The sequence below is a fragment of the Schistocerca serialis genome, chromosome 5, assembly GCF_023864345.2.
Source record: "Schistocerca serialis cubense isolate TAMUIC-IGC-003099 chromosome 5, iqSchSeri2.2, whole genome shotgun sequence".
In the NCBI taxonomy this organism is placed as follows: Eukaryota; Metazoa; Arthropoda; class Insecta; order Orthoptera; family Acrididae; genus Schistocerca; species Schistocerca serialis.
The window spans coordinates 613931052-613943833 of record NC_064642.1 but is presented as its reverse complement, the minus strand read 5'-3'; the positions used below and the strand labels follow the sequence as shown (position 1 = coordinate 613943833).

Genomic DNA, 12782 nt, shown 5'->3' with positions numbered 1-12782 from the left:
TGATAAAAAGAGGCCAGTTATTTTTATAATTAATTTATATCCCATTACTGCGATAGAAAACATAATTTAGAGCACCAGCTGTATAATTTTAAACTAGTACCAGATGTATAATTTTAAACTCCATTTGACATCTTGGTGTTACTTACTGAAGTGTTTTGTTTCATTACTATTGCACCTACCTGACTACAGTTTACAGGAGGTTTGTTTGGCATTAGTTCACCACAAATTCATAGAATTTTTGTTCAAAAGATAACATGTCAAATTTTTCATCCACTGTGTAGCTGCATTTCAAAACTTCAAATTGGGGTTGATTATAATGATGACTGTTTCGGTAGCAATCTTTTTTAGTAAAACAGAATCTCACTTGGATTTTCTTCCATTTTGAATTTGCTACAGACATAAGCAACTAGCATCCCTATGATACAAAGTGCAAGTAGCAAAATGTGAGATCACAGTGTTCGCCAGTGGATGTTATGAAGAATGCTGGATATTGATGTTGGAGTGTAACACTGAAGTACCATGCCTAATAAATGTTTATGTTTAGAGAGATACCCAAAAGTTTTTACTTCTAACAAAATGTTCTCGGCTTTGCATTAATAATTAGTGTGTAATCTGTGTGCTAACTTATGAAAGATTAGGTAAATGAATACTTTCACCTTGCAGTCTCAATTAGGTTTCACAGAACTGTGTTTGGGTAGAAACCTCAAATGGTGCTATGTATGATTGCAGTTAGCGAACCTGGCAGAAGCCGAATGAATGTTCACTCTGCAGTGGAGTTTGCATTGTTATGAAACTTCCCAGCAGATTAAAACTGTGTGCTGGACTGAGACTTGAACCTGAGACTTCTACCTTTCATGGACAAGTGCTCCACCAACTGAGCTATCTGAGCTAAATAGGGTATTTGACTGTTTTCTGGAAATTGTCTTAAATGATTAATTATACTCCTAAAATGCTTTTTTTCGTCTTGAATTTCACTATTATTCTTTAAAAACGGAACTGAAATTCAGACCATTTGAATACCTGCTAAAATGCTCCACTCAAGTCATTTAATGCCTGTGACGTCTCTGGCTTGCTTGCTGTTCCCACTGTCATAATGCTAATTCACAGTGATGTCTTGTTTTGGAATTTAAATCTGAGGAGATGGCTTACAAATGGTGTGCAGTACCATACTGTAAAAATAAATCTACAAAAACTCCTGAAAAGTTGTTTTTGAGTGTTACGAGAATGAATGAAAGATATGTAAAATGTGGTTGCATTGTACAGCAAATTGCACCCATGGCGATGCCCAAGTTGACAAAGTTAATTAAAAATGTCTTGCACTGTGAAGTTAACATTAACTTGTCTCCGAGATATGCTGTCCCACTGTTATAACAAAGGATAGCCTTATTCAACTAAATTAAACTCCTTGTGAAAATTATCTTTTCACCTAACTATACCCCAGTTATTCAGTAGCTCAGTTGTTAGAATGGTAAATCATCAAATATCATAAGAAATCGCTGGCTCAAATCTACCTCGAAAGAACATTTTAACTTATTTGTAAAACGACTCGAAAGTCCTCTCGTATGAAAACCAAATCACAATTACAAAACTTCACCACACCAATTAGAAACAGACTATTATTGTGTTTTCCTTGCTGTTTACATGCACTTACATTTGCAATTACTGTTCATACATGACACATTCAAAAAGATATTTTCTAGTTAATGTGACCACTCACTTTTTACTTGGTTAGAAATAATGTTTGTGTAACTTCGACTGTCTAACTGGGATCCTTCATGTTTAAACTTTTGCAGTTTCATCATCATACATAAATATGAAGTAAGACTGCTTCAGATGCTAATGTTAATTTACACTCGCAAACATCACAGCCCTTACGTTTGTGTCAGCTGCATGTTGTACAAGCTTTATATCTCTCTATGTAGCCTCATAGTCCTGCAAGTCATTATATTGTGAATTTATGGTGATATCTTCACTACTAATAATGCTTTCCAAAAAAGTGAATTGTTTGCTCACAAAGTAAATGCATTTATCCTCTGTGAAGCTATGTATAATACACCCCACTATCAAAACAACTGCTACAATCAGTTCTTGCTAACGCTATTTTTGTATTTCAAGTAAAACTATAATACCCTCCCAGGATTCGAACACGTGACTTCTTCCACTGCAGTCAAATGCACTATCCATTGTGCTACGGAACGCCTGAGGGGGCAGTATCCTGTCTGAGTGCCTTTTACACAGGAAATTAGCACAAGTTTTGCTAAGAATAATTTTGTCGTGCTTTGAGTCATAATACATAAAAATAACAAATTTTTTGTGAGATTATTTACTGTAAATGCTATTTAGATGTTATAATCAGTCAGAACAGCAATCCGAACCATGATTTTAACATAGGAAAATGGCCTACTCATGGTCCGACCTCACAGCTTTACATGTGCCAGCACCACATCTTCACAGAATTTTAACATAGGAAAATAGCCTATTCAATATCTAATCTCACAGCTTTACATCTGCCAGCACCACATCTTCACAGAATTTTCACAGGAGAATGAAAATTCATTCTCGAAGCATACTCCGGGCTGTGGCTAAGCTATATCTCTGCAATATCCTCCCTTCCAGGAGTTTCCCACAAGTTTTGCGGGAGAACTGTCAAGTTTGTAAGGTAGAAGATGAGGTGTGTAAAGCTTTGAGGACAGATTGTGAGGTGCACTTGGGTAGCTCTGTTGGTAGAGCAGTTGCATTTGAAAGGCAAAAGACCCAGGTTAGTGTCCTGCCTGGCACACAGTTTTAGTATGATGGTAGAAACAGATTATGGTATATAAATGACAGTTTTTTCTTTGTTTATGTCCATAGTGTAGGAAAACGAGGGCTTAACAGTGTCACCTCCAGAACAAGGTGCTTAGGTAGTCTTCAGATATCCTCTCTTGGGTCATAGCAAACTGTGCTTGGTATCTGGAAGGAACAATTGAGCGATGAGTGTCAGTGGACTCTGAGAGAACACAGGTGATTAGCACCAGATGTACCAAAATCAGCTTGTCCATCAAAATCCAGTAAAAAAATGGGAGCAAGTGGCCTTATGCAGGCAGCCAAATTGTGTCCATGTGGGCACTCATAAAAGAGTGGTTGGCATGTGGCAATTTGGTTGGATGTTTTAGGCTATCTCTAGCAGTGATAGCCCACATATTTTAGTAGTGTCCAATTGCTAAAAAAATACTCTATGCCTATTACACATACTTAAATTAGAATGAAATACCTTAGAAACAGCTTAAGTTTTTCTGCAATGACAGAATAATTTAGGTACACAAAGCAAAATGTAATTAGGCCTCTGTTCAATGAATTTTTGCAACAGAATGTCACACACGTAGAAATATTGTTATTACTTAACGGTGAAAATTTTCTGAAGGCCTTAATTGTGATCTTACATGTTAAGTGAAAGTCAAAAGGTTTATTTGATGTAGTTTAAATGTATCTGAAGTCATAACTGCTTCGGTGTACACATGAAGTACTGTAGCCTTTCCAGTCCAGATGAGAGCAAACCTATCATAGAGTATCAGTGCCATACCTGAGCTAAGGAGAAATTCTGGATAGAGTTTACTATTTATTGCAGTAGTTCTTTTCTTACATGTTCCTTTCTACTATATTTGTATCACTTAACTGCATTTATTCTTTGTCCAGCACCGCAGTGACAATTGTACTGGAATTAAGTGATGCAGTGGAGATATATTTAACAAGAAGACTCACAGGAAATGTATCTAAATATATGATAGACCAGCAGGTATGTTACCTCAAGATATAAAAGTAGATAACAGGGTGTCATTTTGGAAGATTGTTTGTTGTAATAATGTTGATCAAAGAGCTCAGTAATAAAATCATTTTGAACTAGATCTTCATCTTTGAGAGTTTGAGAAGAATGTTTTGCAATACATTGTTCTAAAAAATGTTTCCGCATAGGGTGTGAAAAAAATAATGAAAAATATGATTTGAAAGGAAAGAATAGCTTATTTAGATTATAGACCGAAATTTTTGTGGAGAGTCGTACTTCTGCAGTTTCATTCAAATGAGTGTCATGATTTGACTCATTTGCTGGAACGATGTTGTAATCAACATTTTGTTGAAACTTAGTTAGAGTTGGGACAGTGTTGTATGTGATGCTGTAAGTTAAACTGCTTATGTGCTGCATTATTTTGGTACCATTGATGAAACACAAAATTCTTTGTTGCGACAGAAAACATTGAAAGTGTAGACATTATGGGTGATGCATCGAATGTTATGCTAATGATGGGAGTGCAAAATCACTTGAATAAAGAAAGGACATCTAAAATTAACATTTGTAACTGGAAGGACATTAAACTCAAGTCACCGAGGGGTGTTGTGTGTACTTATATTACAATCAGAAGTGACCCTGTTCCTGGAAACATGCCACCTGATTGGGTTAGTGGAGTAATGTAACTGCTACTCACAATAAAAAATATTTTCTTCTAATTTTCGTGTCCATGAAGTTGTACTTGCAGATTTGTATGGTAGCTAGTGTAACAGTCAAAAGTAGAATCTTTTATTAAACATAATTTGTACTTTTTCATATGATTTTCATTCAGACATAATCATCAGTATAAAAAAATTTTCTGAGATCTTCAAAATATTAGGAATGGAATTTGTTTCTTTTTATGGCCACTGTCAGTTTTCATGTTGAGATTTATCAACAAATGATAAGGCACGGCTCTTTCAAAGAGTGAACGATAATGACTAGCAGACTCAATCCTTGGCATTCAAGAGCGTTGAGGTAGTTGATGTGAAGACAAACAACAAAAAAAGGGTGTCTCATTGCCATTGCTCACTTATGTATCATTCGCCTGTAGAAATTGGTAAGGTATCATTTGTTACAAGATGTCTCACGGAGTCCAAATTTTGATTGACAAATTAAACAGCAAATTACCCCTCAAAGAAAAAAAAGAGGAAAGCATTTCAAATGGCCTCACAGAATGCCGAATTGTGATAGAGAAAGCCTAGAGCTTGTAGAAACTGTATGCCCCACACCAGGAAAATTATCTTGAAGTAATATCAACGAAAATTTGTACAGAGAGATTTTTCAAAAGTGGTTATAAATTAAAATTTGGTGTGCCGAGATCAGATGCATGTTCATTGTGGCAAATTTGTTAAGACGATGGTTAGTGAAAATTTTGCTGAAGTGAAAGCTGAAACAAAAAGCACAACGCTGAAGCAACATTGAAAATGCTTACTTCTGATACTGGAAAAAGCAAAACAATGGGTAGTATTGCGACTTTGTGCATCAGTATTCATCAGGTTCTCATTTGTTCACAGTTGAATTATTCTTCTGTATTTTATTAATAGTGGCACATAAGTTGCAATCTGACAATACGTAATACTGTTACCAATACAGCTTTCGTGTATTTTTTGGCATGAAAGCTTTGCCGAGAGAGGTTCAGCAGAGATATTATCTTCATGCATTCGGAAGTATGTTCATATTGATTTCAATTCGCTGAATGGTGGCGAGGTTCTGCATCTAATAATCTAGTCTGACAGTTGCATTATTTTGGGCAACAACAGACAAATGATTTAATTGTTCCAGAATCTGTTCATTCATAAATATTTACTGCCCTAGTCCAGAAATTCTTCATTATCTGGTATAACTTCTTGTGATGTGTTATAACATCAAGTTGAACACATATATTTCAGAGATGACACAATACATGTAAGTCACAGATCAAGTAGACAAAGTAAGACGTGTACACGGTAACAGACAAATCAGCACTGAGTCCAAGTCTAGCGGCCGCTGGCTGGCTGGCCGCTTAGGTGGCGTGGCTGCTGCGTCGCTGGCAGACAGTGCCGCACGTAGAGGACGCGCGTAACTGCGCAGCGGCACTTTGAAAGATCAGCGAGTCACAACATGATGTGATACTGATTTTGTAATTACAGAGAGGAGCAAAAGACCTGTTACTGTATGTGCCAGTCATTACCAATGCCATGTACAACAATTTCTCCATAGAGGCTCTTCAAAATAATTTGAATATATCTGGCTACAGATTGCATTAGATGACTCTACTCCACTAAAGGGTAGAAAGAGCCATAACATCCTCCAACAGTGAGTTTATGAAAGCATTGCAAAGTAGCTGAGACATAGTGGGAAATTAAATCTGCCACCACCTAGCATTTTAGTTTTTACTAACTTGTATGATAAACATTTGGCACCCAAAAACATCAAGAAGAAAGACTTTTGTGATGTGTGAGTACATTTCCGGGAAAAACTGCACCACAAATAACCAATATGGGATTCCTATAACAATAGCTTTTACTTCTGAAATATGTGAGATCTCTGTTGATATCTGAAATTTCATTTTCAGCCTTTTCCCCATTGCACTACACATCGGGGGCTGCAATCCATGTATCTATGTGTGGGGTGCACACAAGGGTTTCTTTAGATTAAACAACTCGCCATCCAGTCCAGACTGATAGCTGCAGGAAACACAGATTAACTGCCAAATCATTCGCAACAAGGTGCCAGAGTTTGAAGCAGTCCTGAAAAGCAGTGAAGCTCACATAGTACTGGATACAAAAGCTGGTTCAAAACCTGAAGTTGATAGCAGTGGCAATTTTGCGGAAAATTTAAATATGTATCAAAAGGTAGGCTAATGCAAAATGGAGTTAGTGTATTTGTTGCAGTTGATTAGAAACTGAATCCACCGAGATAGAAACTGAAGTTGCATGTGAGATTGTTTGGGCAAGACTCAGTATCAGGGGTGAACATAAAATGGTAATTGGATCCTCCTATTGATTACCAGCTTCATCTCCTTCTGATTTAACTAAAAACTTTAGAGAAACCTCATTTTGCTTGTATGTAATTTCCCCATTTTACTGTAATCATTGACGGAGACTCCAATCATCCCACTTTTAATTGGGAAGATTACAAATTTGTTAGTGATAGGCGAATAAGACATACTGGGAAGCATTACTAAATGCCTTCTGAAAACTACGTTGAAAAGATAGTTCAGAACCTCATTCATGATGGAAATATATTGTATCTAATGGCAACAAATAGACCTGACCTCTTGGGTTATCAGTGATCATGACGCGTTTGCAGCAACAATGATTATCAAAGTACAAAGGGCAACTGAAACAAGCAGGAAGATACGTATGTTCAGTAATCTAGATAAAAAATGAGTAGTGTCACATCTCAGTGAGGAACTTGAACTTTCAGCACAGGGCCGTAGCAAGTAGAGGAACTATGGCTCAAATTTAAAAGAATAGTTGCCATAGAGGCACTGCAAAGAAATTTTTAAAGAAACAGACTACTGCATAATGGTGTAAAACAAAGCATTGGACTAGAGACAGACAAACACAGAATAAAACACATTTGGCTGTCAAGAGGGCAATACATGAAGCGTTTAGTGACTATCATAGCAGAATATTGTAATATGATCTTTCACAAAACCCAAACAAATTATGACCATATTTAAAGGCTGTTAATGGCACCAAAGTTAATGTCCAGTCCCTAGTGAATGAGACAGGAACTGAAATTGAGGGTAGCAAAGCAAAAACTGAAAAGCTTAATTCCGTTTTCATATGTTCCTCTACAAAAGAAAAAAGCAGGAGTATTGCCCCAATTTAATCCTCGTACCACTGAAAAGTTGAGTGAAATCAGTATTAGTGGCAGCAGTATTGAGAAACAGCTGAAAACTGTAAAATTCAGCAAAGCTTCATGGCCCGATGCTATAATTTATCATAGATCCCCTAAACAAAAAACTGTGCCCAGTAGTTTGAAGAAAGCGCAGGTAATACCCTTCAACAAGAAGGGTAGTAGAAGTGATCTACAAAACTACCATCCAATATATTTGACATCGATTTGTTGTGGAATCTTAGAACATAAAGTGAGCTCATAAATAATGAGGTATCTTGAACAGACGTGGCCTCCTCCATGCCAACCAGCATGGTGTCCGAAAGCATCAATCATGTGAAACCCAACTTGCACTTTTCTCACGTAACGTACTAAAAGCTGTGCATCAATGTAGTCATGTAGATGCAGTATTTCTTGTTTTCCAAATAGCATTTGACTGAGTACCACAGCTATTCTTATTGTCAAAAGTTCAATACTATGGGGTACCAAGTGAAATATGTGACAGGATTGAGGACTTTTTGGTAGAGAGGACACAGCGTGTTACCTTGGATGGAGAGTCATCATCAGATGTAGAAGTAACTTAGGGTGTGCCCCAGGGAAGTGTATTGGGACCATTGCTGTTATTAAGTGTATTAATGACTGTGCAGACAATATTAATAGTAACATCAGACGACTTGCAGATGATGCAGTTGCCTATAATGAAGTACTGTCTGGGGGGGGGGGGGGGGTACCAACATAGTAACCTATGGCTGTAATATCAGCGAGTCACAGTTGGAATTGCCCAACCCCTACAAATATCTGGGCATAACACTTTGTAGGGATATGAAATGGAATGGCCACACAGGCTCAGTTGTGGCTAAAGTTGGTTGTAGTCTTCGGTTTAGTGGCAGAATACTGGAGAAGTGCAGTCAGTGTGTAAAGGAGATTGCTTACATATCACTTGTGTGACCCAATGTAGAATATTGCTCAAGTGTGTGGGACCCGTACCAAATAGGTCTAACAGGCGATATGAAAGTGTACAGAGAAAGGCAACACGAATGGTCAGAGGTTTATATGACCCATGGGAGAGTGTTACAGTGAGGCTGAAGAAACTAAACTGTCAGGCTCTTGAGGGTAGGCATGAAATATCTTGAGAAAGTCTACTAACAAAGTTTGAAGAACCAGCTTTAAATGATAAGGCTAGGAATATACTACAACCCCCTACATATCACTCATACAGTGATCGTGAGGGCAAGATTAGAATTATTACAGCACCCATAGAGGCATTCAGACAATCATTCTTTATGCGTTCCTTATGTGAATGGAATGGGAAGAAACCCTAGTAACTAGTGAATTGGGACGTACCCTCTGCCATGCACTTCACTGTGGTTTGCAGAGTATGGATGTAGATGTAGACGTTCTGCATTCATCTTATCAGCTGCTGAGTCATTTCCAGAAATTGTCTTATCATGTAGCACCCACTCATGAATAGGCACCTAAGTATCACCGTCTCCACAGGCACACTTCTAGCCATTTGAAAAATTACCTGATTATGTTGCAGCCTACATTTCTATACTGTCAGTGTCAGAAAGAGAGCCACTAAATTTTTTTTATAAGGGCGAGTGTACTCTCTGTACTCGTTAGCAAGTTTCATTTGCATTTCTTTTCCAGCAAACAGAAAAAAGTTGAGTGATAAGTATTCAGATCTAAGTAGAAAGGTTTCCTATTCTGTATAGGAGATTTTTGCAATAGGTCAGAACTTTCATCTGTAATGTGTTACTTATTCACATACTATCTAAGAATTCTTTGTGTGTTTTATTGAATCTTTAATTTTTTTGTTCATCGATATCCATGGGACAGCATGTGGTATCTCATACATTCCAAAACGCTACACGTAAAAGTGGGATTCTTTGTGGGCTCATACTTCGGGTTCTGTACATGATAGAAATGTAGGATCACGTGTTTTGGATAGCCCTTGGCAAGCAACCATTTATATACCCAACATCAGGATCCTCTTAGTGTCACTATCCTACAGTACAGAGTCAAAGTATGAATATTACACACTTCCTTCTGGTTAGGAAAATGGAGAAAATCATTTGGTTCTTTTTGCATTTGATGTGGTCAGCAGTGGGCCGTAAGGGACTCGTGGAGGCACTGTATGTTCATGGGCTGTGCTGTAGAAAACCTCCAAAAAAGTTTTCTTTTCTTTTTGGTTCATATCAAAACCAAGCCAAAGGTTCCAAGAAGGCTATGCACAGAAAAACGCTAAATTTTTTACAATATATTTCTAAGATACTGATCTTGAACAACCTCGAAAATTTTCTTGATATCTTTATCTGTTTCTGAGATACAGAGGTGCAAAGTTACCATATATGTGCATGTAAAATATGCACGTAAAATGCTCAAATTTTAATTTTGTATTTTCTAGACATATATATCTAGAACTTCCATCTTCCCATTTTCTAAAATCTTTATCCATTATCAAAAAATACCCCAAGAACATGGTTTTGGGGTACCAAAGCAAAGTTGCAGATTCCAAGGTGGCTACACACAGCAGACAGTTGTAATTTTTACAATAAATTCCCAAGATCATGATCTTGAGCAACCTTGACAATTCAGCTGCTAACGAACATTGATATATATCAACAGGGACAGGTGAAAATGTGTGCCCCGACCGGGACTCGAACCCGGGATCTCCTGCTTACACGGCAGATGCTCTATCCATCTGAGCCACCGAGGGCACAGAGGATAGCATGACTGCAGGGACTATCTCACGCATGCCCCCCCCCCCCCCCCCCCCCCCCCCCCCCCCCAGTGAGACCCACATTCTCACCTTATACGTCCACACACTACAGTCGTAGTGTCCCTACCCAACACTCCACCTTGACAATTGCCTTGATATCATTGCCCGTTTCTGAGGTACAGACATTTGAAGTTATCTTGCTTGTGCGCTTAAAATACACATGTAAAGTCCAGTGTGAGGCCAAAATGTGGTTTATAAAGTGATAGAGTGCTGAGAAATATGCCGTAAAGTGCCTCTGTTATCATTGAAGGGTTCTGAGAACTCCATGTTATAGTACTGAAGCACTAGCAAAATTTTTGTGTACGTTAAATCTGGCCTGACATCAAAAATTAGTTTTGAATTATTTCAGTTGCACATAAATAAAGCATCAAAATTTTACTGACTCATAAAGTTCTTTTCGTATGAGTGACATCATGGAAAAATGCTCCTCTTGGAGCACAAAAAGTTGAATATGCTACTGTTTAAAAGACTGTGAGTGAAAAGTGGGGTATCAGCTGTCTCTTTCTACCTTCCTCAGCAACAAAAAAATGTTCCCAAAAATTTTGGCATACAAACATATTTGTGCCTTTCTATCTTGAGACAGAAGGAGACAGTGGCAGTGGGAAAGATGGAAAGGTAATAAATACTGCAAGTAGCAGACAGTGGTTGTGTTATAGAAAGATGGAAGGAGACAATGGCAGTGTTATAGAAAGAGAAGGATAGAGTCCCAGTGAAGTATAGTTGACAATGACAGAATAGTGTTAGGAAAAGAGTGAAGCAGACAGTGATAGTAGGACAGGAGTAAAGAGAAGGAGAAAGTGGAAGTGATTGGTAGCCAGTAATAATGAGAGACAGAGTCTATGACAATGGCAGTGAGGGAGAGAGAGGTAGTGACAGTGAGAAGAGACATCAGAAATGGGAAGGAATGAATGTGATAGCAACAGTAAGAGAGAGCAAGTGGGAGACACAGACAGACGAAACAATAGCAGTAGGATAGAATGAAGGAGACTGTGACTGTGAAGCAGGGAACAGTGGCAGTTAAGAGAGAGAGAGAGAGAGAGACAGACGGCCTGAATGAGTGAGTGAGAATGGGCAGGTGGGAGTGGAAGGGTGAGACCAATTTACAACGATAGAGTAGTGGATGAGATCCGAACAAATGGCAAAAGAGAGTTAATGTACTCAGCAAAAGACAAGTTAGTGAGACATGGGAACAAACATGGGTAGATGCAAAAATGCCACAGAAACAAGAAAAGTTAAGATACACCATTTTACACATTGTAACGAGAATTATACGTATAAGAATTTTTTTCTTTATGAATTTAGATAAATTAATAATAGCAATGTGTTGAATTTCTTTTTCGATTCTTTTCGTGTCATGTTAAAGAAACTGGGAGTAACTTTTGAAACGAATATTATTTATGTTAGATTTCAAATAATGTGGTAATCAAAGGAAAGTGTATTTAATGTTAAAACTATTGTAAGATGTGAAAATTGTAATTTATACACTTGGTCCATACGTAGGTAATGCATTAGGATATGTGTAGTAGAAAACCTGTGGTGAATACCCTACCTGTAGGGGAGCGGGAAAAGGTGGAGGCAGGCGAGGCGGGAAAACGCACACTGGCGCGGTTCGACACAACGGGCACAGTAAAACAGTCGGAGGCGAGCAACAGTCGGAAGTACACGTACTGTACCGAGGAGGCTACCCAGGAAAAGTGGATTCCATTGAGCCTCGGATGAACCGATTCCGACGACTACTTGGCATGGCTATATTCTGAGGCACAAAATTGGAAAGATTACGACGCTAAGAAGATGGAAAGTGCCGATGTTGTGTGAGCCTTAGCCGTGCTTGCATGTGTGCCGTGCTGCCCGCTATCTCGCTGCCCGCCAACCGCCGCACCGACTTGCACAGGTCAAACATTTATTTCATCTTTAGAAGTGTATCTGTGTGGACCAGTGTCGAAACTGTTTCTAATGGTTCAATAATAACGTGACTTTCACCAGAGCTGCTTTAGCCATGACTTATCCTGATCACTGACCTAGACAGGATCCTTACCTCGTATTGTGCAATCCGAGTATCCTAAACTGAAAGTTTAATGTTTGTGTTAACGAAAATTATCAGCAGATTAATTTATGCCATAAAGGAATCTATAGTTCTGTGTGCTGTTGCAAATATTGGTAAAGAACAAAAGAGTTTTTGTTGGATTGAGTTAGCGATGTTATTTAATTAATTTGAGACAGAAATAATGACAGTTAAATTATTCAGAAGTAAGACAAAAGAGTAGTTATCCAGAGATTGATAATTTTGTGTGTTAATTTGCCTTCAGTACTAGATAGTTTCAGTATAACGACTATAACAGTTTCAGGGCCCCCCCTTTTTGCTCTTGTTCATTC

At 38.1% G+C, this 12782-nt stretch overlaps 1 protein-coding gene and 1 non-coding gene across 2 annotated transcripts in view; one reads left to right on the top strand and one right to left on the bottom strand.

Moving 5' to 3' along the window:
• The window catches only part of LOC126482136 (uncharacterized), a 103250-nt gene that overhangs the window by 14936 nt on the left and 75532 nt on the right, over positions 1–12782 (top strand). The window contains exon 3 of the mRNA XM_050106112.1: positions 3673–3772. Within this exon, the coding sequence (XP_049962069.1) occupies positions 3673–3772 (100 nt within the window). The remainder of the gene's footprint in view (positions 1–3672; positions 3773–12782) is intronic.
• Trnat-ugu (transfer RNA threonine (anticodon UGU)) lies at positions 10273–10347 on the bottom strand. The gene has a single exon. It is a non-coding gene; the product is annotated as a tRNA-Thr (tRNA).